General features: G+C 41.0%; 1 protein-coding gene across 2 annotated transcripts in view; it reads right to left on the bottom strand.

Moving 5' to 3' along the window:
• The window catches only part of rin1b (Ras and Rab interactor 1b), a 41,499-nt gene extending 15,126 nt beyond the window's left edge, over positions 1–26,373 (bottom strand). Inside the window, exons 1-8 of one of the 2 annotated variants that reach the window (XM_086279151.1) lie at positions 26,142–26,373; positions 6,625–6,768; positions 6,113–6,227; positions 4,291–4,363; positions 3,837–3,928; positions 2,996–3,168; positions 2,510–2,794; positions 1,814–2,369 (exon numbers count right to left, since the gene is read on the bottom strand). In XM_086279151.1, coding sequence (XP_086135277.1) covers positions 1,814–2,369; positions 2,510–2,794; positions 2,996–3,168; positions 3,837–3,928; positions 4,291–4,363; positions 6,113–6,227; positions 6,625–6,768 — 1,438 coding nt within the window. In that variant the 5' untranslated portion in view covers positions 26,142–26,373. Of the gene's footprint in view, positions 1–1,813; positions 2,370–2,509; positions 2,795–2,995; positions 3,169–3,836; positions 3,929–4,290; positions 4,364–6,112; positions 6,228–6,624; positions 6,769–6,911; positions 6,984–26,141 lie in introns of those variants that run through there. The other variant, XM_086279142.1, reaches the window with a different exon arrangement.
• Between the last annotated feature and the right edge of the window lie 304 nt (positions 26,374–26,677).

Below are 26,677 nucleotides of genomic sequence, written 5' to 3'. Positions count from 1 at the left end.
GACCGCACTATAGAAGCAGAGGACCAGCAGTGCAGTACCAACTACAGCACTGAAAAGACTCACAGTTGAATGGATAACACTGATCATCTCACTAAAAGGAAATTTAGCCTTTATATGGATGTTTTGTGAGTTTTTGAGGCCCTCTTCTAATCAGGGTGTGTGGCTTTATCTCCACATGGGGGATCATCATGTATGAAATCACAGCCAATCAGTTCTCTGGAAAATAGCATCACCGTTCCTGGAAGATCCTTCAGACCTCTGTTTGTGGACAGTTGGAGGGTCTAAAGTTTTTTAATAGAGCGTGAAGTCTCTGTGTTTCAGTAACTGATACAGATTCTTAGACTCTTTCTTTTAAAACTGACTACAATTTTTCATCAATTTTATTGCTCTATAAGCATCAAGATATGATTCTGAAATGGGAAACGGATGTATACTTGTGGACTTTATATCAAATTCATGCCGCATTTTTTCTTTACTTGCTCAGAGAACATTAAACCCCTTTGGAGCAGCAGGTGATAAAGTTGTGATATTGAGAAGTCTGTTAACCCACGCAGACGGGCTCTCCTTCGTGTCTTTAAATAGATTAAACTTTGTGAATATTGTCACTCTTTACTTACTTTTAATCCTAAACTACCGTACAGAGTTTGTCCTCTATCTCTCTCTCACACACACACACATGGCTGATTTGTCTGTAGCAGCTGTGTCACTTTCAGCCCATATTGTGTGTGTAACCTCTTCATATGTTTTTTTGTAATATTGTAGTTTTATCTTCCTTCGTAAAAATCCTCCACTCTGCTGCCTGCACTGTTATCCATGATTATGATCAGCAGGATGCTGCCAACACCAACCCGTTCCTGTGAACACACTTGTAGCTAGATTGATAAAGCCTGGTTTAACTCATTGAGCTGATAACGACCTTCGTGTGATTGCTTATCCTGATCGCCAGTGTAAGAATAAGTGAATCCAGATAATAGAAAAAAATGGCACAGGTCTAGCAGACTAGGAATGGATGATCTGATATCGTCGTTTTGGTGTTGTTCCTGGAACAACATTTACTATTTTGTTCCAGGATCAACATTGCAAGTGACCAATCACATTGTTGTGACGTTATTCTTTGGCGCGCCAAGCCATTCGTGCATTTATGAAATTCCAATGTTGCAAGGACAATATCAATTCTGCTTACTGTTTATTAAAGGGTCAGGGTCAAGGTCCGTTGATCGGCGGACAGAGGCGGTTTCTCGCAGCTTAAGTACAGTTTTTTGTTTTACGGCAGTTTTTCCCGAAGTCGCAAAAGTATGATGTCACAACATTCTGATTGGTCACTTGCAATGTTGATCCTGGAACAACATTTACTATGTTGATCTGGGAACAACACCAACATGACGATATCAGATCGTGCGACTAGGAATACCCCACCATGGTAAGAGCAAGTCCAGCAGGACAATGCTCACGTCTTCAGCTCGAACTATGAGAACTGACTTCACCTCAAATTCTCTACAACAACATTCAATCTGTGCAATGAGCTCAAAACAATTCGGATCCACAGAGGCCACTCAAAGCAACCATCAGGACACCACAAAACACCCTCAGGAGGAAACTGAACTAAAAAATACTTCATGTTGAATTCCAGTTATTTTAATTTGTGTAACAAAGTAAAAACTAAATGTTCCTCAATGGAATAAGATTCTGCTAATAAACCTGCTCCAGCTCCAGCTTAGAGAAATTTCAAAAACACAGATCAAACTATGTTTTAAATGCACCGTGTTTCATATCAGAGTGTATTTGCATGTTAATTATGTTTGCATTTGCTTACCCTTCTCGTTCTCTGGCACCAGGGTTTCAATGGGAGGCTCCAGCTCTCCGCTGTCCAGCAGGCAACACTTTGCCTGGGACAGAAAGAGGCGCAGACCCTGCAGAAGCTGCACGGAGGTCACGCGTGATGAGGACGATGCCGAAGGCGAAGACGTCAGGGATTTGAGCACCTCTCTCTGCTCTAGGAGGAAGTCCTGAATGATACCCCCGAAGATTGAGCGCCTGTCTCTGGACAGCTCTTCCACCAGCCGGGTGAGCCGCTTGTCTGGTGCAAAGAAGCACACAAATGCCTCGCTCATGCGGTGCAGCCCGCCGCGACCTCGAGAGCGCAAGAGTGGCGGGCGATGGTAGGCGTGCATTTGGGTTTGGGACATGCTTTCAGGTTCCGTGTCTGAGTCATGGTCCTCATCCATACTGCTGAAGGAACTGCTGCTGTCGAGCTCAGCCAAAGATGGAGCCGGGCGGCGCTCCATGGCCAGAAGTGCCACCTCGATGCCTGGCTCCTCAGCTGGGCCAGACGGCTGGGGCTTCGGAGGCTCCTCCACCTTGGGAGATGTCTTGAAGAGAGGAGAAGTTATTGCATGATGTGAAAAGCGACATATTTACTATAAATCAAGACAGAAAGGAGGTGTGCTCACATATCCGTATCAGTATAAGCATGCTTTGACGTGCAAATAAAGATCCTGACTCTTATTACTTGTGGCACATAGACAGACATCAGGTCATCCTCCTCAGCAGATCCAGGTGAAACAGCAGGAGTTCTCCTCAGGACGCCTGCACCGGCGTGAACTCTCCTCTGTGGGTTGTCGTTGGTCTTGTTCAGCCTTTCTGACCCACCAGGTTGCTCAACTGAAAGGGGAGGTGAGTAGGAACCAACCCCCTCGAGGGACAGATTCATGGAGGACTCAGAGAGCCGGAGCCGCATGCTGCGCTTGAAGCGGTGCCGTTTATTGGAGGCACTGTGGTTTGTGAGCTGTTGCTGCTGTAAAAAGGGAGGAAATGGATTCAAGGGTAGATTGATGAACTGTTTATTTTTCTATAAGTGATTATCTATAAGAGTAAAGTGCAGGGTGTAGTTATTTATCAGTTGCAGGGACGCTTCGATTTAGAGCACTTGTAGAGGCCAGAAAAGCACCAACGGGTGTCCTTGAAAGGTCTCAGAGAAAGCTTCTAAGCAACTAACCTTGCAAACCTCCAGCTGCAGAAAGAGCGGGTTAATGAAGCACAGTTTGCCTTGTGTGCCCCTTGACAGCAGGGGACATCGGTCCTGGACCCCAGTCTGGGCCTGACTGGTGGATGCAACTGGCTCCATCGGTCCATTTTGGATGTCTGAAGCACTCGGTGAACTCCAGAAGTCTAATTGAAAAACCAGGAGAGGGGAGATAACTTAAATATTTGAGTAAGTCTTTATTGTACTTTATTTTACAAGTGTTTAAACAGCGTTCCCATTTTTTAATGTTTCACCTGCTTGAAAACTAAAACAATACACAGCACAACACACAACATTAACCTGTGTTTTTTTTACTGCAAGCTGATCCAGAAGCAGACTGATTTTGGAGAAGCATGATGAGAAAGAGTCTGGTTATCACTTTTCGCAATGAAGTCACACCCCACTGCACTACAGAAGCATGCCGCGCATTTAAAAATAGACGCAAGCTGGCAGCCACCACTTTAGTCAGCTATTACTTTACTCTCTCATTCTCTCAAACTTTGGTTTTCTGTCAGCGATCTCGTCCTGAACACATCTTTAAAGTCCTTAAATCTCATTTAGGTTCAGTGTTAAAGGGGGAAAAAACCCTCAACAGCCCCACCCCCACCTCTGGTTAGTGAATTATGAGAGAGTAGGACAAATAGGAAATACCTTATGGTAGCAGCTCTGTTGGGCTGAAGTATTTAGGCAATTTAGACAATTAGACAGGCTGACCCAAAAATGCTGATCTACGTTAAGTAACACTTATTATTTGGAGCAAGCGAATGTACCTGCTGCTGCAGTTTATTTTTTAAAGAGGCCACCAGTGACCGACCTTGTCCCATGTGTGAGATGGCCTCCAGCTGCCTGTGTGTTGACGCTCTAACGATGGCATCAGGTAGCTGCAGAGGCAAAGGCAACACATCCCTGCAGATCAAAGAAAAAAAAAAGTTCAAGTTTGACGATATGTGAGATCAGAAAGTTAAAACTAGACACAGTCAATTTTACTACATGCAAGGAAGTCTGTGGACAGCTAAAAATTACGGGAATAAAACTGGTTTTAAAAACCAGTGGGCATCAAGATGCAGAAGAAGATTTAGGACCCAGCGTGCAAAGACTTTGCTCCCATTTAGGTGCAAAGGCATTAGGGGAGATCTGCCACTTCTGTTAAGAAATAAGATTTGGGCATTCGGCCATCCATAGTGAAGTGAGGACTCTGCATAGGCCAGTGAGGTTGAATGTTAGCAAGAAGAATGATTGAGATTTATTATCAGTTATAATATTATTACCTGCTGATACAGTAGAAGGCCACCAGTCGACACAAGTCAGGGAAGCTGAGTGCTGAGCTCTCCAAGGCGAACGCTGGTTATACACAGACAGAGTTTGATTGACAGCTAATGGGAGCAGTGGGACACTTGTTCAGCTTTAACAGGAAATGTGCCAGTTGCAAAAAAAAATCTGGAGGACCCATCCTCTCCGGCCCACATCACTTCACCGAGAGAGTGTCTGAGCTGCACTGCGCCACAAACGCTGACTGGGTTGTCAACTCTCACACTTTTGACATGAGACACCTGTTTTCAGTCTGTCTCACACTCTCATGCTGTCAAAACAAATCTCGCTCCAATTAAGAGGAAGCCACGAAAAGAAGCCTTTATGAAAAGTAATCCATGTTAAACAGGCTTTCTCTCGACAGTCTGAACACCAACATCACAGAAAGCACCAGACTGCAGTTTAGTTCGTTTAGTTAGTGGATGCACACTTCGCCAAACTTCACCAACCTCACAGATCGACTTTCGTGGATGTTGAGTTTTGCCTCGTTTACTCGACTCTACATTTTTCATCTATTACACATTGAAATTCCTACAAGAGAGCAGAAAATCACTGTGATGAGTTTGTAGCAGGTTTGACCTTCACCAGTAATACATGTAATCCATTTCTGACAAGCCTTTAACAGAAACTAAAGTTTACTTTGTTTTATTGATTTATTTGATTATTGGATTTATTTAATGAACTTTTCTCTGAGTTTATTGAATATCTGCTGCATTCAACAGCAGCATGATCCATTCGAGCATCTCAGAGAGCAGTGCAGCCATCCTCTGTAAAGCCATTTGTTTTGCTCTTTTTAACAGATTGATGTGTAAAGTAAAAAGTTTTCTCGTTTATTGCTTTTTGAAGTTTGAAGTTTTTGAAGTAGCAATGATTTGTATCATTGTACCACCTTTCTGCTCCATTACGGGTCCCTACTTCAATTTTTTTTTAGCTCCATCTCACCCTAACCCAATATTCTGTCACACCAACTTCAAACATGTCCTTCTTCACTACAGCCATGAACCTCCTCTGAGGTCTTCCTCTTTTCCTCCTGTCCAGCAGCTCTATATTCAACATTGTACACTATCCTTCTTCAGCACACATCCAAACCGTCTCGTGCTTGTCTATCTTAACATTTTCAACTCTGCTTCCTGTGCTTTTGTCAGTGCCACTGTCTCCAAACCATACATCTTGTTGTAAACCTTCCCTCTTACTCTTGCTGCTATCCTTCTGTCACAAATCACCAAGACACTCATCTCCCTCCACCCCTCCCTTCACTCTCCTATTGCTTTTTCTGTTGCTTTGGGTATATTTAAACTCCTCCATCTTTACGTCCTCTGCTCCTTGCATGTTCACATTTCCACCTGTCTCCCTCTCATTCACACATGTATTCTCTCTTGTTTTTTAGTCTTTCATTCCCCTTCTTTCCAGTGCATACCTCCACCTGCCCCAGGCCCTCACAACAGATCATTATGTTTTATAAAAAGGCTAATTTTGAATATTACATGTGATATGATGAAATAATTATCAGTTAATTTTGTTTGTGCACATCTAAAAAGACGTAAAAACAAGCCTGACATGGTCTTTTTTTTAGAGGTACAAAGATGACAACTTAGTGGCTGTGTAGGTAATTTCTAAAAAATAAGAGTCCAACCCTGCTGTACTCCAACACAAGCCCTCTCCCCCACATCCCCTCGCCCCTGATCTCACTCAGCCTGACTCTTGGCAGCTGTGGATGTGTTGAGTGTTATGTGTATTGCTTCAACTGCAGTTGGCTGATAATTTAGCTTGTTTTATACTCACTGGAGTCCTCCTCACAGATGAAGCACTCCTTAACAGAGGAGGCACTTCTGTCCGCTGTCACCCTCAAACACAGCACCTTCCTCTGGGTAGAGCTGCATTTGCGCACTAGAAATGTCTGTAAGCACAAAAAAAATCACCGAAAATAAGAACAGAACATTTTTTTTAGTTTTCTCAGGTCTAGGAGCTGATGTCCACTTCATGATTAAGGTTAATTTTCCTGGTTTTCAATCAAACACATTTCATTTTAATTAGTGGAGAATTGCAGTTGGCATGAATAGGTTGATTGGTGGTACTTAGATGATGATTTAATTAGATGAGGACATTTAGACCACCCTCAGTAAATATGAAGCTAAAGCAGGGAGAGCCAGGAATCATATCCACGTAAGATTTTACAAAATCCTGCTTTTTTAGTTACATATGTAACCATCCAGTTCATTGGTATGCACAAAAGATTATTCATTATTGTTTTACCTGATTAAATAGTATGAGTAATATGATTGATAGTTCCTCACCCCGACAGGTTCTCTGAGCAGGATGTAGAGGGCAGCTTCTTGGTTGAGTGACAGCTGCAGCCACACAGGATGTGTGAGCAGCAAACGATCCAGGACGCTGAAGGCCCGCTGAGAGCCTCGCTGGGAACTGCCCACCTCCTGCATCTGCAAGACAGATGCAACCAGAGAAAAAAACAAATCAGACAAGCTGTTCCTGTCAAATATTTCAAATTTCAAACTTCAAATCATGATTTTTTTTTTAAGGACAGAAGTTTAAAGAAGCAGATTGTGATACAGCAGCACAGTACCAAGGAGGTTAGCACTGTTTCCACACAGCGGGGATGTCCTGGGATCAAATTCATCATGTGGCCAGATCCTTTCTGTGTGGAGGTAGTAGTTAGGGTGGTTAGGTTAATTAATTAACAAATTGTTCATAAATAATCTGTCTTTCACAGTCCAGTGACAGACTGGAAACCTGTCCAGTGTATACCTCTTCTAGACAGGCTAGACTCCAACCCCTGTGACCCTGATAAAGGTAGGAGGATGGATGTATGTGTTTACTCTCTGCCCCCGTAAAAAGTGATTAGGTTTCATATTTTAATTGCTGTTGTTAGCATTTTGTACCAAGGGAAAAGCTTTGAAATGTCTTTACTTTAGTTTTATTAAATAGTCATGAACCATTTTAGGCTCTATTAAGAAAAGTAAACACATGTTAGACTACTACTGATAATAATGATAACAATAATCTATTTGCTTATGAAGTCCCACAACATCAAGAATCAACCAAATTTGGCACACAGGCACATCTTAGGCCACCAAGTTTTTATCCATATCAGATATTATGATATCATCATGTTGCCTAGCAACAGGCAAAATGACCTATTAGTGGCATTTAAGGATCTAGTACGTTTTAGAAAGGTTTGATATCACGTTAATTACACAGCATTAATGTAATATTTATACCCACAACAGTTGAATTACACATAATATATTATGATGTCACTACACTGCCTGGCAACAAACGAATAAATGACCAGTTTTTAGCTTTTATGTACCTAACATGTTTTTAATGAGGTGTGGTATCGTTTTTATTCCACAACAAAAACATCTCACATATGTCCACAAAAACTGAATTGTTCATGATGAATTATAAACAGCATCATGTTACCTAGCAACCACCTACCAATGGGCTAAAACAACCTATTGTTAGCATTTATGCACCTACCACACCTTATAAAAGCATTTTATCATTCCAGTTTCATGAACAGGCCAAACAATACTGTCGCATGGGCATACAATAACAATAATAATAACAAGTTATTCACATGGTGTGGCCCTTCCCCACCAAAAGCTAGCATGACTCAAGAATCATCTGTGTGGTCCAGCTGCTAGCTTAGCATTAAGCTAGGCTCCAACACTGCTGATGGGACACTTTTAATGTAACACCAGACAAACTATAACACTTCACTTGAGTAGAACAGACTAAGTTGTTAATTATAGTTCAGAAGAATATATTATGAATATATAAAATAGTGTTAAATGTCAATAACTGCATGGTGTTAGAGTGGTGTTAGCTTTTATACCCAAGTCCTCCAAAACCTAATCAGTGTCAGTATGTTTACACTGTTGTCAGTTGTACTTCCTGTCTAATGGTTTGCCCTCATTAGTGTGACCTGTGTTTAGTCTGCAACACCTGTTTCCAATTAGTCATCAGCTTCCGTGGAGTATATAAGCCTCTAGCTGTTTGCTTGCCACCTGTTAGATTATTAATGATTTCTGTTGAAATATGGCTTGACTTTTGCCTGCCCCTCATTTGGATTGTTTGTCGCACAAACTGATTTCCTGTGTATGACCATCGTGTGTTTTCTGGATTGAAGACTTTTATTTCGCCCCAACCCCTCCGCCAGCCCCCTCGCAAGAGTTGTATTAGATTTGTCAGAAAGCCCACATAAAGTCTCAGCAAAGTGTTATTTATGTCGTGCTGTGTGTGTGATTTATGCAGAGTGCATACATTTTTATTTTTTGGATATTTTATAGTGTGCTGTAAAGCTGTACTTGCTTGAGATAGATAGAATTATTAAACAAGAGAAAGTCAAGAGATTGAAGTGGTGAGCCAATTTTTTTCTTGATAAATTATTCATGGTCTCAATTAGAACATATTAGCAATCCATTCCTGAGCTTTGTGGAAGAAACACCACCAGTTTCCTGCCATGTTTTTTTTTTAAACTCAATGGCCCTAGCGATGACACTGCAGCTCCTTTAGGCCCGCACCACACTCTGACTTTTACCTGCTGCCTGCCTGTGAGCGGCTTTAACCATCCTCATCCTTTACCAAACTTCACAAATCCTGAACATTTAAAGCAGCTTTACATCCTTCTGTTCCTTCTATAATCTGCCAAAGTCTGCTGTGTTTCACATGCTGCACACCTCTCCTCCTTCTGTCACCACTATAGCAGCATTCCTAAAGAATTTATTGCACTAACACTTTCTAAACAGATTCACCTTTACGTGGACGTGAAGTGAAACTAATTCACTGTTTTTTGGGATTTTTTGTGTTTGCTTATTTTTGGCTCTTTAATGTAAGCTTTCAGTCACAGTGTTACTTTCTCTGTAAGACTGGCTTGCTGCTGGATGTCACACTGTGTGGGCTGCCGGCGAACGCTTGCGAGCGTAGCAGCAGATGGTTGCTATGGCAACCTGGGCCTACACATCCTACCAGGCATTCCCACTCAGTGAAACACCCTTTCTCTAACAAGTTGGAGATGCGCGCACACACACACACACACACACACACACACACACACACACACACACTGTTGGCTGACGGGTGACAGGTTTTTCCGGGGTGCAGAGGTGTTTTATTTCTAGGACGTACTTCTTTCCTTTATTCTTAAGGAAAGTGAAGAAATGATGTTGTTAATGATCACTATATTTCCAGTTCCTCCTTTTCCTTACATCAGACCGCCGAAGCACAGCTCACACACGATCTGTTTCAACGATATTAGTAAAAGCATTATGAATATTGTTTTCCTTTCAGTATCACATTTGAAATTTTCACATTTTTCATCACCTCCTGTCACCTATTACATAACCCTCCCCTCCTCCAGGAGAAACAAGTTCCCAGTCTGCACCCTGCAGGACCATTAACTGTAGATAGCACAGGAAAGGTTAGGAAACAAGTGCAGCACATATCAGTCACATTAGGGTCTGTGTTTTATGATAATAGCCACCTATATAAGATGCTTTCTCTATGTAAGAGGACAGTTTTAAGTGTGTTGTTGTTCTTCTTTAGCCTTTTAAACCCAGAATGCTAGTTTTCCAACACCTGTTAGTATTACTTAGTTGAGTTGTTATTGTAGGGTTACAAATTTAATTTAAATAAAGAAAGCCACTTGTTGCAGAGGTCAGATCCAAGAGTTGAGCTGCTGACCATAAAATCAAAGAAAACATGCTTTATTATCTCAACTATCTTAAAAATACAGACTTCTTTCATTCTGTGTGGGTAATTTTAAAAGACCTTTCCACATATATTGCGTCCATGTGTCTTTAAAAGTGGTGCGCTTTAATCAAAAATCTTTTTCACCATGTTTCATGTTTGTTAATGTTAAAAAAACAGCTTACCAAATATTTGATGTGGCAGCAGCACCTCAGCTGTCCTGTCTCATAAAGAAGATGGTGGGAATGCAACAGATTAAAGTACTGCATTTAAGTACTAAAAGTCTTGACTCTTTTTTACTTTTTAAATGATCATTTACTGGTCATTTTAAATGTAGATACCAGTAAGAAAATTAAAGCCGAGTGCCTTAAAGCTCGTGAGTCGTGGAAAACATCAGCCAAAATCCCCAATAGACTCAATGAGGCCCAACATCGATGGCTAAGACGGATCTTGCAGGTCTCTTACCAAGACCATGTCACGAATTAAGACGTCCACCACTGGACTGCCACACGTCCCCTCTGTGACATTGTGACTGAGCAATGTATGCACTTTGGACGTCACATTTTACGCCAACTCCCGCACTAACTGCCCAAGACTGCCCAAGCAAACCAGACCGCCCCCGTACAACATGGCGAAGGACTTTCGTTGATGATTTACACACCTAAGACATAGCATGGGGTGAGGCCGAAGGAGCTGTAGCTGATCGATTACGCTGGCGGAGATCTGCCACCCAATACGGCGAACAGCGCGGGAGGGTAAAAAGCCTTAAACTTGGATTCCTCTTATTTGTTAAAGGAGGCCAAAATACCTGTGACTACAAACAGTTCTGGCTCCATAGAAGTGAAAACCGACCTCAGACCTGACTGCTTTAAGCACTTCCCTGATGACTTAATGCTCTTAATTGCTTATTTGGGTCTTATAGAATAATATACATGAAATCAATTTTGGAAAATTTGGCCACAAGTTTCAGAAAGGAGGATTATCCAGGATGTCCTCATACATATGGTTTCACAGTAGGATCCGCCCCTCATTTATCACATCCAAAATACCAATATAGGGATGGCAACATCAGCTTGAATCAGACAAAACACAATAAATAGTAATAACATTGTCTTTTGCAACCAGAGGTGTTGCCCCTTGTGGGTGTTGGGAAAATGCAGGTGTAAGTACCTCCACTGTTTACTTTACTCCTCAAACCCCTGGTCTATGTCCTTCTGCAGTCTATGCCCTATAACATAGCCTGATCTTAAGGTTTGAGCTAGCTTCCCATCATTAGCCAAAGCTGAAGTTAATAAAATCTGCTATTTCTTGATATTCCCTGTTTCATCGAGCCGTGGTCGGCCATCGGCCATGGCTAAATGTCCACTGTCATAAATTTCAAACCTAATTTCAATCAAGAAAATCCCTTCTTGTTGGCTTGAAATACAAAGACTGCTTTTGTTTACTTCGAGTAGCTATTGTTTCAGAAAATACTGAATTGTGAAGCTGCAAATCTGCCACTGTTATCCTGGCAAGCCTGACGACAGGCAGTTTTAAATGAATAAAACAAAGGATGAATCTTTATCCTTCAAAAAAATAAAAAAACTCAGACACACTTTACATGTGCGTCACAAGTCAACAAGCAGCATCACTGTAAAAGTACAAGTCATATATCAAGCTGCTTAATGAATAATTACAATTTAAAATACGTGTTTTGTGTGTATATGTGCGTGTTATTACGACTCTGAGTGGGCTTGGAGAGTCACATCATTGTGTATCTGGAGTCAACCACAGTCCGATGACCCGAACACACACACACACACACACACACACACACACACACACACACACACACACACGCACACACACACAAGACAAGCAGAGAGAGAATGAGAGAGCAAGACACAAATGTTTTGCTAGCCATCTCCAGGTCCACCTTACATAAAATGCAGTGCTGCCCACACACACACACACACACACACACACACACACACACACAAACACACACACACACACACACACACACACACACACACACACACACACACACACACACACACACAGAAAGTCTTATGTAATTCCCTCAGAGAAACAGAGAGGGAGAAACACAAAAGAAAGATAAAAGATAAAACGATGAAAAGAGAAGAGAGAAAAGTCGGCACTGCAAATTAAAGCTTGGATAAGGAAATCACAACATCGGTGGGCCCGCAGCGCTGCGAGCTGGCAGACTGGAAATGTAATAAGCAGAAGGAGACGACGCACGCTGTATATCTAACAAGGTGTTTTTGCACCTGAGGGCAGCAGCTGCAGCATAAGCAGCAGCAGTGGGAGCCCAGCGGGGTAGAGCATAAAGTCTGATGCTGCTGATCGCACTCAGCACTTAACAAGAAGTAGATGAAGAGACAGTTAGGGCAAGGTTTGACTGAAGCGGGATGGGGAGAGGAGGAGGAGGGAAGAAGTGCTGAGCCCAGTAGTGCGATTCAGTGGGGAGTTGTTGAGGATTTTTAGAGAACCTTAAATTATGTTCCTCTTCTGGGAAAAAGGTAGAGGGGAGAAGAGCTTGTACAGTCAAAACTGGAGTGAGTGCTACAGAGGGGGGAAAAGGAGAAGCAGCAGGCTGTTGGTGGGTAATTTGAGCAGGAAACATCAGATTTTATTGTGCAAATAATGACTGACTGCTGGAGAAAACCTGGCTACACCTTTTGGAGAGGAGATGAGAAATTTTGAAGGACTGCGAGCGATGACGGGCTGACGGAGTGACTCAAACCCTGACAAAGGACGATTTTACAACAGATGTGAGAAAACACAGCAGGTGCAATAGGTATCAGTGTTTTGTTTAGATTTTATAGGCAGTGGTGCATCATAAATGGTGTACAGAGATTACATCACCACCTGTCTGTCACTGGACAACAACTCAGGACTCGAGAGAAAAACGGCTTTTAGGGCTGAATGTGAGTAAGTCACATTGTGGGGGATGAAAGAGATTGCTAACAGTGACCAGCTGCTATGCTAGAAGCTCAGCTTCATGCAGATGGTCAACATCATGGCGTCCAGATTTGCAGGATGCAGTTTGTCCGCCTCCACAGCAGCGTCCACTCAGGATGCACAGAAGCACAGTGGCGCCCCCAAGGGATCGAGCTTATTTGAAGACTTCACAGACAATGAACCCAAAAAGCTCTGCTGTGTCATGCATGTGAGGAAGAAGAGTATTGTCAGGTGTGCAAGGCAACTACTGGTTCTACAGCCATGAAATATGATTGGTCTTCTGGAGCCTCTACCCGCCCACCCCCACCCCTCACCAACACCACTGGTCTAGAGTACAGCTGATCTGCAGATGAACAGCGCCATTGGATCTAAGAGTGGCTAGGGCTGTGCATAACACATTTACTCAATGTGAATGGACTCATTACCCTTTAAACATGTCATACAACTATTGTTTTACACCATTATTAGATATTGAAAACAAATCTACATTTCATCTAGATTCATGTTCATTTGAAATATAAATCTGAAAATAAAATAATCCCACATCATCAACAGTTCAGGCTGCTGGTGGTAGAGGTGGTGCAAGGTGTAGGGGATGTTATCTTGATATACTTTAGTGCAAATAAGAATCCTGCCTCAGTAACACCACAGCCTGCCTGAGTATTGCTGCTGACCACATCCATCTGTTTATGACCACAGTGTGTCATCCAGCAGGATAACACACCATGTTACAAAGCTCAAAATATCTCTTGAGCTACCAACCTCCTGAACCACATCCACGTGACGTGGCACATCTATAGTCGCATTAGTGGTGAATAGCGAGTTTGTGTTGCAGTTCACTGCAGAAAAAACATCCAGTGCTCTGCTTTTTTTAAATCGTTTTTAGCGTTATCGTCTGTGTCCCTGGGTCTTTTCCCGAGTGTTATGAATAAATCTTCTTTTTTTAGGTACCGGTTTTATTTTGTTGTATTTATCCGCGACACCTTAAAGGCCAGTCCATGAAAATATTGTCAGACATAAACTGGTCTGTGGCGCAAAAAAGGTTGGAGACCGCTGACATATTTGATTAACTAAAACTTGTGCATCCTTTCTTGCAGCAAACCCCAAGTGTTTGCTTTGACAAATTACCTTCGGTTCCAGTACGGATGAACTTTAGACCTACCTGAGACACAACAAGTAATCCATCAAAGAAAGCCTAGTGTTTTGCAGTCACAAGGAGGGAGAAGATTTAAAAATAAATAACAGAATGTGCGATAAAAACTTAATGTAATGTAACATAAGTAATAACCAAAAAAAGCCCTCCTGAAATGTGAAATCAGGCTGTCCCAGATTGTTGCATGCTGCCCCTTTATTCTCCCTCCTGCTTCACACTCCTGCATTTCCCAGCATTCATTTCAGCAGCCTCCAGAGAACACTCATAAACTTGTTTTCAGCTGAGTTTTATGTGTAGGTGGATGTAGCCATATAATGACAGAGGCAGTAATAGCAAAGCAGCGCAGGCGTCCAGTTAAGCAGAAACCTTCACGATTTACACATCTGCAAGCTGTGATCTGGAAGCCTGATCAGTTATCCCAAATAATGAGATGGGAAATGCTGCTGGTGATTGATGCACTGTCAAAAACGTCAAAGAAAATTCTAAATCATCCGTACAGTACTTCGCATTTTGCCAGCTACTCACAGGGGAAAAAACAAACCCTAATGCAATAAGTCCAGGGAAAGTTAGAGAGGCTCCTGAGACGGCAGCAGAGGAGGAACGAGGCGGAAACTTAAATCTCAACAACCCACCCACTTTTCACTGAGCTGATGCAGCTTCAGCTTCTGCCACACCGAGTGAAATCCACCGAGTTCTCACAAATGTAAACCCCAGCCAATAAACATGCAGTGATAGTAATGCTGAAAGCAGATAGCAGTGCCGTGCACTTTGCTCATTGTTACATCCTACATACGGTGTTTCCATCTGGAGTCTTTGATAAGCAGGCGCTGGAAATTCACTTTTTAAAAAAAATCATCTTCTACAGATTTTACATTCGGCAGGGACATAACATTTCATGGATATACGCTGATGTTGCAGCTCTGAGAAATCCACAGGATGCACAGATTTCTGCACATTTATAGCAGCTTACCATCGACAAATTAACATGACTAATAATAAGAATTAACAGGTTATTGTGCACATTTATTAATCACATACAGAAAATGTATTTTTCCCAAGTTCTGTTAAACAGAGCAAGGAACTTTTAACACAGCTTTTCCAAACATCCTAGTTTTATTATAGATACTTACATTACTTTACGTTCCCCATTTGACCTCCCTGATGCTGAAAGTCAGTTGTGCGTTGTTTTTGCTGGATAACAGCCTGCAGTCGTTTGTTGTAGTTTTCAGTAAGTATCACTTATGTCTCCTCAGCAATCCCAGGCCATTCTTGTTTCATGGGTTTTTCTTTCTGAAGCTTCACATATCCTTCTTTCATCATGATTCCTTCCATCTTGACAAGATTCCTGGTACCAGATCTTCTGAAGCATCCCCACAACATAATACTCCACCATGTTTCACTGTGGAGTTGTTTTCCTCTCTCTTCTTTCTCCAAACATAAGCAGCATCTCTGTGGCCAAAGAGACCTAGTTTTTGGGTCATCTGAAATCTTGTGCCACACTTCCAGTGTACATAATGTCTCCAGGTGGTCCTTTAATCAGACAGTAGTCAATCGTTTTCTTTCCAGAGTCTTTGAAATCTTTGTCTTCCCACCTCTGCCAGGTTTAAACTGTCTAAACTGACTTCTTTTGCTTTTGACATGATGCGTTTTCAAGAAATAGCTCAAACCCATGCTGGAGTTTTTATACTGTGTGTTAAATAAAAGATAAGCCTTACTTTTAGTTTGATTTTACAAAGTTAAACCACATCATTGCACAGTAGAGGTTTGTGCTATGGCTCAATAAACCTCTCATTTTTTCTGTAATTGTGTAGAAAAAAATATTCATTCATTCTTTGAAATGCTTAAAGAAAAGTAGAATGTTTAGAAATACTATGTCGACCATCCCTTAACTGTTAAAAATGACTTTTGACAAAAACTTTAAAATTCATAGGCCTAATAGCTGTTCTCACCTGTATAGCATTCACTCCAGCAAGTCAGGCTCAAATGCACGCTCAGCAGATCAGCTGATCTCAGTGCTAACCCAAATCAGCTGTAGGTTCAGCTGATATGCATTGTGCAGTTGGCAAATGTAGCGTAGAACATGCTATTTGAGTCTTTTTAGCTCACATCAGTTGCTGCCTATTGCAAGCCTCTTTGCAACCCACTGTCACCACAACACATCTTCTCTTGTCATTTCAGACAATGTGTCTTGCTGCTGCAGCAGAAAAGTTTTTCCTACTCTGAAGAGGATGGTGGCAGGAAAAATGTGTACAGGCATTAATATATTGCGATGAATTTATATTTGTTATTTCTGATCAATATGGCGGCCACATTGCTGGATTTATGAACAGTGGCCAGTGGTCTATCTACTTGAATGTAACTACACACTGTTATATACACAGTATACGCCAGCTCTAACTTCATAATAGTTGAAGCCTTAACATGTCAAGCAGAGGTAGTTCTAAACTCAAACAGAAATCAGACTAACAACTGTGTACTTAAGGTTCAGCATAAATTCTTGCTTTGACGCCAGCCACTCTCTCATCAGTCTGTAAAATCTCTCATTTGCATAAGAGTGACCATGACAGTGGATAAGTATAGCCAGCAGCCCATCACTGCATGCGTAGGATGACTAATGGAACAACATAATTGCAGTGGGCTATAAGTATCCACAGGGGGCAACAGTGGGCACGGGGGCCTGCTGACTGATGACAGGTGTCCGTTTTGATGCCTGCTGCATAAGCGGCATAGCAAAGGCACTCAGGGCTAGTGACAAGGAAGTGAGAGCAGTGTTGTGTGTATGTGTGTGTGCATGACGAAGTAGTACAAAGGCATTAGTATGAGTCAGAAGCAACACTTGGGCTGTAGGAGAGAAGAAGGACTGTTAGCATAACTGTGAATTTTCATAATTTTAGAAGCATATCGGTTAACTGATGTGGTGATTCAGAAGGAGCATTATCACAAATAGTTCTGTCAGACCAGAGATGCGTGTCTGTGTGTGTGTGTAATGAGAGAAAAGCTAAATGTGATCCATTATGATGTCAAATCATTTAACTGTTCCATTTTTGCTCCATAGTGTGACACAGAGGTCAGCCTGCAACCTATAATCATTCAGCTTTTGTTAATGGCAGCTTTAGGTATATAATGCATGTTAAAATCTTATGATTATTTGAATTCAGGATAATTTGGCGTGAATAATTGCGTGTTTAGCACTGAAAAGAGCAAATATGAGGTGTGGAGACTGCAGTTATTATGAGGTGTAAATCTAATATAGGATATTTTTAGATTTGATACGGATCCCAAATTGGATAAGTATGCCCATTCAGACAGAGAAATAAAGTGAACCGTGATTTAAACATAAGAAATGAAAAAAATAATCCACAGTATTGAAGTCCTCCTATTAAAACTATCTATAAAAGCACATTTAGACTGAAAAAACATTAGGAGTATAATTATAGTACAAATTTACTGCAGTCATTAACCCTGAAAAAGAAAAAACTCTGAAAAGCACGTACTGAATACGAAACAGCAGCTTGCTGATGAACATCTTGCGCGGGTTAGCAGCTAAAGATACAGATATTTTCTCAGGAGTGACTAAAAGCAGAGCTGAAAGTATGTGAATGTTAGCGCTAAATTCAGCAGGTGAACAGAAACACCAGCTGAATGATAGAGCTGCCTGTTGAATGGAATGATGGACGTGTTAGCTAAACTATTAGCTATCCAGTCGTTAAGTCTGACGTCACTAGCCGTGTCTGGGCCTAAACTCTGCTGCAGGTCCATATATCAAACGATCACTATGGCATTACTGAGAGTTGAAAAACTGTCTAAAGTCTTTCATCTTTAATAAAATGATCAGCGTTCTGCTCTACCAGGTGTAACAATTGAGTTTAACATCCAGGCATCCATGAAAACGGAATTTATGACATTTAACGGGAAGTTAGCAGGAAGTTAGCTCGCTAGCTTTTATCTAAATACAATATAGCATGTCCTGACTGTGGGGTTTTGGAAACAAATTAAAACGTACAGCTCTGTTATCACTTCCAACATAAATGAAGACAGAAAACTAAACAGCAGTGACGTTTGTAGGGTTACTGAAGTTGGGCTAGCTGGTATATAATGATGTGCTACGTGACCGCTAGCGACACAGCTATGTTAGCATAATATAAACAAGCTAACTTTTTTTCCACTCGATAAAAGTTAACGTGAGTGTTCTCGGTGGTCAGGAACAAATGTAATCGCATGGCAGGATGCTGTAAAAGGACCAAACTTCAGCCAGGAGAACAACTGAGATAATCCATCCACAATACGAGGTTAGTCATTCATATACTGCTGCATGGGCTGGGCTGTTACATCCTGAGGTTTTAAAAACTGAGCTTAAATAAATGATTAGCGGTAATAATAGCCGAGGGAGGTCAACAGTGATCACTGACTGTTTTAGGAGCTTTTTGAGATTAAATAGAAGAAAATACAAAACATTAAACATGTTAACAACACAAAAGCCAGACTAGACACGCAGACTACTTTAGACCCGGAAGTAGGATTCGTCACGTCATCACTTAACAACCGGATAGTAACTCGCACAGTAGTGCCAAGCAGCAGCTGCTGGGGCAGAAAAATAAAGCCAGTGTGGACATGCCAAAACTTGAGTTCACTTTGAGAGCAAATGTTTCCCTCTATATCAACTGTACAAGGAGTCATGTTTGTTTGAAAGGCTGAAAGTTATCATTATTAGAGAGGTGGAGGCTAACACAGGGGGCTGTCATGCTAGCTCTCTGCTAGGCTCTCACCTATGTTATTTTAAGTCGGTGAAATTCACATATTTTTTGATGTTGGTGCCTTTAAGAATATTCCCATTACATTTTTCAGTAACACGTTTTCAATTCAATAATCACATTACAGTTAGATTTACTCATTACTGCATTTTCACAGACAGCATATGTGCTCATTAGGATAACCGTTTGTGTTGGTGTGCGGGATAGTGGCCCCAGGTTTATATTGTTAACTGGTTTTTATGTGATGACGCATTTAAGCCATGTTACAGAGTAACGTGAAAACTAATTAGCAAGTAATGTAACAAATTACTTTTTTTCTGTGGAATAGTTAAGTAATGTACTGCATTACTTTCAAGAAAAGCAGTGACTAATGTGAAATACATAACCTTTACTGAATAACAACCCCAACACTGCTTGCTAATAAGGGAGCAGCTGAAAGACAACATAGCACTAATTAGCAGCTATCTGTGTCGGTGGGTACACACATGGGATAAAGTGGGCCAGTGTTCCAGCACCTTCAGCTAATGAGTATTTAAATCTTACAGTTTACGATACAAAAATACTTTCAAGTAAGCATTTTTGTTCTGTGCAGTTTGACACAATGTGTCTACTAGCTAAAGGTACAGATACTGTATTTCACAGGAACAGAAAAACAGAAACAACATGTTAATGTGTAAAACTGTCGGAGGTGGAAAAAGATGTGGAAGTGTGGGAGAAGAGGACAGGAAAGTAAGAAGAAACATTTAAATAGGAAATTTAAAGCTTACATAATGTGATGTGCTGCTGGAGTTGAGTTTTTTTCATATTGTATACAATATTGTGGTACATTTTATAGTGATTGATGTTAAACGGCTGCAGGGCAGGTTGTGGTATCCTTGGTAACTGGCAGGTTAGTTCCTGGCTACTATGAGAGACATTGAAAGAAACAGAAACGGCACTAAAATAATTTGGAATAAAATTTTGTGTGAGAATTTTGCAACAGGAGGGATGCCTTGAAAGTTCAAATAATTAAAACCACTACAAGCATGTAGTACACAATGGTACTATATGTGTATTCTGGCCACAAATAAAGAACAAAAACGACCAAACAATAAAGTACATCCGTTTCCCAGGTGACCAATCTATTTTGCATGTGTCACCAGAGGGCACCAAAGGCCCATAGAAAGCATTTTCTAAATACAAATAAACTTTAACCTAAAGTAATCCTAAATGTTTATTTCGTAACTACAATATTCTAATATGTTATTTGAATGCTTGTGCACATGTAAACAGTATTTATAGACTATTTACATATAAATAATATAAATGTTCTTCAGAAATGTGCACATTAATTTGACTGACCAAGCGGTGGTTAGCATACCACCCAGACTAGCAAGTTTAGACATTAGCAATTTAAGAAAAAATATACACAACAAATAAAGCTATTGATATCTAGTACTCTCTAATATTGATTATAAATAACAAATGAATAAACTTACGTGAGTGCATTTACGCATCCTCAGAACAGACTTTAGCTACTGTCAATCCACTAAGTGTTGACCACGCTGCATAATGCTGTAGAAGAACAGCTATTGGCCAATAAACCCAAGAAGGACCAATCAAAGAGCTCAAAACTAAACCAATAAAATCGAACCTTTACTGAAAGCATTTTTATCAGTAGCGGTTAAGCTTAAAGAGGAAAAACCTCCTAAAGTCTTATTTGTGGTAAAAGTAAGCAAACTTTTAAAAGATGTTTTTAATCAGATATGAGTGAATCTGTGCATTTTTTAATATCCTGGTTTAAATTTAAAGTTTAATTTAATAATACTTTAAAATTTGTTTTAAATTTGTTTAAAAGTAACAGGACCTGCTTCCAGAAGAACTTTGGTAGGAGTCATCAATGTGAATTTTAGCTGATATTTCACCCTTTTGCTGTCTTTTTAATAGTTAGGATTTGGAAAGCATTCATGATGCCTCATATAACATCTACTCATATAGTGTAGGATGCAGCTGGGTGAATCCAGGAAGAGGAGGAAACCTCAGAGCCAGCAGTCAGCTGACTTCAGCTGGTCCACAAAGAAAATGTGCTGGAGCCCACATTAGACATGTATGCTGCTTTTTTCTGAGTGACTCATGAGCTATCCATGCACCTTGCTAACTAAGCTTGATAGTATTAGCAGGTAAATTCATATTCAAACCACTCATCCAAATATGTGACGCAGCACGGGAAAAGCCAGTCAGAGATGCCAACCAACAATCCTGGCTGTGCACAAAAACAAACAAAACACAAAAGAAAAAAATCACGAACAAGGAGACATTCCAATATTTCTGTTTGCTATCTTAACTTCAGTGTCTGCAAATATGTCTCAAAACTGTCAGAATTTTTGTAAAATGTAAAAAAAAAAAGTAAAAAAAAATAAAATTCTGTCTTCAGAATGTTAGCTTCTAGTCCCCCAGAAAACGTATTTTTCTTCACAAGGCAGTAGGTGGCGTCACAGTGGCCTCATCTATTTTTAAATACAGTCTGTGGTCCCACAACAAAACAAAGTAAGTGGTCGTCATCAGCTTTGAGAAAGTCTAAAAATGTGGACTATTTGTGAGCAGTGACTATTATTATTTATATACAAATAATCAGTGGATAAAGTTTTGACTGAGGTTTTAATTTACTGCAAATCTTATTTACTGTGTCTTTTTCCCACCGTGTTTTGGAGCTTATCTGGAAAGCCTGTACTCGATTTGGAGTGCCAAAGTTGTCCATCTGAACAGGTCACTGAATCTTGCATTTTCCTCATAATAAGAGCTGGAAAAGTTGCCAAGATAACAGCCCGGCCACATTCACTTGTCTCCCACGAAAACTGGAAACCAACTTTCTTCAAGATGCTGTCACTTTGCCGTTGTCACTTCTCAAAAACACATAACAACTGGAATCTCACCACGCGACTGCCAGATTTTCTCACACCGCTTTCAGCAAAAACAAGGCGAAACACCTCTCCTCTCCTTCTTAATCTCTCTTTATCCCAACTGCGGTTAAAGCTGTGATCCAAAATGTGCTTGGAAACAATAGGATCCATACCCTTAACAAAAGTCTTTTCAGCATCGCAGTTCCTCCTTTTTTCTGGTGTTGCTTGACCTCTGCATGACTGCGTGATTCACAGTGTAACTAATGACGCATGAGGAGCTCTTCATACAAAATGGTATTTTTGTAAAGGACTGTTAGGTAATGTCAGAGGTTTTTCCATAAGCGGGAGTGAATAATATCTCTAAAAGTTGAGTTTTGTCAGGGGTCTTTGGAGAAGATATTGATTGAGTAGATATAGCATCTCGTAGACTTTGTGCTAATATCAGTTTTAGCAGCTTTTTAAGACTTTGATTAGGAACTTTAAAGTTTAGTTTTATTCTATCAAACACTTTCCTCCAAAGAAACCTCAAACTAGACGATCATGTTAGAGTTAGGACTAAAAATGTTTCCTAAACTACTAGTTTGCTGATAAGACTTTAGTGCGTGTATATGCGTCCATACATTTGGTTAGTATTTAAATTCCCCGGCTTTCCTGCGATATCTACCGTGGATTTAATCTCACGAGCGCGGACTTGACAACGACAAAGAGGGATCACTTTCATCTTTCATTTTCAGATTGTGTTAGAGTGACCACAAGAGGACAAAAGCCTGCATTAATACTGTAATCTCTCTGAAGAAGCCAGGGAAGGAGGACGACAAACCAGATCTGTTGGTTTTCAAGTTCTGCTCTATTAAACAACCCCTACTGATTTTTTTTAAAGTGCTGTCACAATAAACGTAAAAATAAAACAGTCAACTATATGTTTTTTGACATATTTAAGGAGTCAGATTTAGCAAACTCGCCGTCTTTAATCCGTAAACCAAATTCAAATCTTTTACTTTGTGATGTTTTGTTGAGTCAGTGTACGTAAGCCGTAAACCTCTCGTTTTGAACATCTACCTTGGAGCATTTATCCACCAGACGTGCTCAAACATGAGGGAAAAAGCTGTCAGGTTGCCTAAGAAACACACCTATATTAGGACTATAACAACACACTTCCTAATTTAATTACACTGCATGAAACAGTAACCAAACGATATCCTCCAAATCCTGCTGTTTTACATCCACTCCATAAGTGCTGTGGTGCATGCGGTACCCTAACAGTGAGGAGACAGGGTGGGATCTGTGGTCTTAACCAGGAGGTAATGAATATGAGGCAGTGCAGAGCTTCTGATCACATCATGTCTTATCGATTTTGGAGTATTTGTACTTCGAACGCAGAGTGTTGTTTTTCAGAGCTCCATCTGTCAATAACTTGTTGAGTTGGAACTGATTAATTTCAACCTTAAAACCAATAGAGGTGGTAATTTGGGGATATATCTTTTATCATACAAAAGGCACTCTGTAATTTGTGACGTGTCCGTGACCTTTTACTTGTTAATACTACATATTAGCTTGCGAGTTAGAGGAGTGCACGTGTGCAGTACGACAAAAGTGATCACTTCTGTGATGGTTTCTTTCAAGTGGTTATGTAGGTGTGTTATTTTCTGCTGCCTCTTTAGATGCAGGCGAAGCTTTACCATAACGTTACGAATGCAGCAATCATTCTTAACTGATAAAGACAACATCTGGGGACCTCCCCTCTACCCTTAATGAGAAGTACTGACACCGATAAAGATCAATGACATCATTAAAGACGTGTTTCGACCACCGACCACTCTCACTTGAAGTTTGTTTCTGCCGCTGACAAACTAAAACACTTTTTGGGATCTGTAAGTCATAATTTAAGGTTATTATCTAATTTCAAGTTTTTTACTCAGACGTTTTGCATTAGCAAGTCAAAGTTTTGAGATAATACCTGGAAATTGGGACTCAAGCTTCTGAGAAGATCCGTTGAAACTTCGAGCTTATGGATGCAAAAAAAGAGTTTTTTTCTAGAAATGATTGGCACTAATTATTAAGAAGAGATTGGAAGCTGTGTTCTTGTTTGTGTGTCTGTTTATTGTTATTGTGGTTAATATGAAGCTATAAACAGAGAGCTATACCAGCAACCATACCAGGGAGATATTATCATAAACATCTGCTGTTTCCATACCAAAATGATCATAGTTGTGCTTTAAGTTCTCTCTGTTAAGACCTGAGGGTGTTGGGGTGGCGACCTATTCATGGTGATACCTCACCTCTCCAATAAAAACAACAGCTCCAGCAGCACCGTCACGACCGTGGTTGGATAAGAAGGAGTATGTATTTTCCCCATTTTGCATATATTTACAAAAATGCAATTTTTTTACTCGTATCACATTGTATGAAGCATTGGTAGCTACTGACAATTTGTTTTCCTGTAAAGTGCTGCCCTGCCCTACTGTGCATTTAAATTAATCTGACTTAAGCTGACTGGAGAAGGCGTTCGCATTGGAAAGCGAGCGTCTTACATCCTAAGTTAGTGCAGCTTAACTTGATTATACTGCTGGGACACACTGATGGGAAATGGTTGTTATCTAAAAAAAACAAAAAACTAATTACATCTTTAATAAAGTTTTGATTCGGTGCCCAAAATAAACTCTAACTGAAGAGTAAGAAACTGCTCTCAGTGGAGAAACTGTCTCCTGTGCCAGCAATCCTTATATATCTGCCAGACTTTTCAAAATGGTGGACGTTTGCTTTAGGAGTGAGCACTTTTTTTCTGTTTTTTCTCTCTTGTGTTTCAAGGTGATGCCACAATTTCTTAGCAGTGAAGAGGGGAAGCCTGCCATGTACATGAGTCAGGTTACTGTAATGTGTCTGTCTGCGCACCGTTTCCAGCACAGAGGACAGGCTGCTCAGCAAAGGACTGAACTCTGTCCAACAGCTCTGAGCGTCATGCCTGGGCACTCTGCGATCGCACTCCTCCTACACAACACAGGGCAGAAAGCAGCCCCCCTCCCCCTACACACACATAAATATATACGCACACATTTGGTCAAAATCAACATGTCAGTCCACCATTCAGCAATCACAGACTTCTTGTAGGTAGGACGGCATAATCACAGCAACGACTCGCAAAGCAATCAGTAATGCTCGTGGCCTCATCTGCATCTGCATTTAAAAGAAGGGTGGGGGGTCTTAAAAAATAAATAAATAAAAACGATATATTTTTTAAAAAAAAACAGCAGTCATGTAAAGTCACAAAACGCCACTTACAGTAATGCGCCTCTCAGAATTAACGAGCAAAACAACAGCGAGGAAGTGGGAACATCACATCTACTCCTACGCAGGCAGGATGGCACTTCAGTTTTAAAGTTATGTAACAGTCCATTGGTGTGAGATTACATTCACTTTGCCCTCTGAGGGGAGACAGGAGATCAAGATACTTCAAAAATAAAAGTCTGAGTGGCTAATTGAACACTGGCATGCCTCGTGAAGGTGCAGTTCAACCAAAAAAAAGAAAGAAAAGAAAAGAAAGCCAGGCGGATGGATGGGTGGATGGATGGTCATTAGTTCACCTCCAAAACCTGCAGAGATGAAAATTTGCATTACTTCTCGTGGGTGGCTGGTTTGATTAGGTGCTGGAGGAAATCTGGGGGAAAAAAACGCCCTGAACTTCTGCTTGTCTGAGGTAATATGGTAATTTGAAATCTTCAGGCTGTACACAGACAAATCTGCAGCACAACCACTGAGAGACAGAAGGAAAAACCATCAGTAAAGTTGAAGGAGGAACAGCCCAAGTACACAGTGCAGACCTGTGGCTGAGAATAATGAACACCTACACCCAAACTGTTATTATCATGTAAAAAACATCCATATTAATTTCATGAAACCTCCACTTTGAGCTTTGGGTCGTGCGTCAGCCTCACTCCCACCCGCCCCCCTGCACCAACGCTTTCCGACCGTCCTAATCGCTAATTGATTAATTGGCACAAACTTTAATGTCGAGGGGACGCACACGCGTGAATCACCGAGCTGCATTGTTTACCGAGACGTCCCCTGCTGACCGGAAACTACGTTAAACAACAAACGCCGACGCGCTTTGAACTTGAGAAGAGAAAGGGGACCTTCAAAAGGGAGGAGAAAATATTAATACAGCTACTGGAGCCTGGAGCTGTGCTGCATGTGCCAACTCTCCAGGAACTACCTCTTCCTTTTTTTTCCAACTTCGCGCAGGCTTATTTTTATTTATTTATTTTTATGCATCTTCACAGCCAGTCACACCTGTCCTCCTTTTTCTTTTTTCTTTTTAACGCAAATTTCGATTCCAAAAAAAACAAAAACAAACTTACCTTCTATCTGAAGGTGGGAACAGGTGCTGCGGGGCGCTGTGCGCAGTCTGCTGTCTTAATTAAGCGTCCGCGAGAGTTTAATGGTTATGTACGAAGAGGGTGCCGAGCCTCCGAGTCCGAGCACCATGCTGTGGGAACACGGGCTTGTCAAGAAAATGCGCACAACACCGGCGACAAGGCGGAGGAGCGCATTTTTAATTCTGTCTGAGCATCTGAAGTGATACACAGTCACAGCAGAGACACACTGTGTGCCCCCCTCCCGCCTCCCTGACTCTGACACTCACTCACTCACACCAATCCAAATCACACCATGCCAGGGAAAATATTCTGCTTGTAAATCCACTTTTTTTTTTCCTTTTTTTTTTTTTTTTTGACATAGTGGACACGATATTTAATAGAGGGCGTTTCCCGTGTAATAATGCAGGAGCCTCACAAAACTTTAAGCCTTTTGTAATGTTCTCATGAGGTTGATGGACTCCAAGAAGGAGACAGCACCAGTGCAAACTATAAAAGACGAAATCATTTGTCTTTTAGGG

Source organism: Aulonocara sp. 'chitande type north' Nkhata Bay, linkage group LG3 (genome assembly GCF_057382095.1).
Source record: "Aulonocara sp. 'chitande type north' Nkhata Bay isolate Kocher_YH1m ecotype deep benthic linkage group LG3, A_spYH_male_GT1.1, whole genome shotgun sequence".
NCBI lineage: Eukaryota > Metazoa > Chordata > Actinopteri > Cichliformes > Cichlidae > Aulonocara > Aulonocara sp. 'chitande type north' Nkhata Bay.
This window is presented reverse-complemented; position numbering and strand designations above follow the sequence as displayed.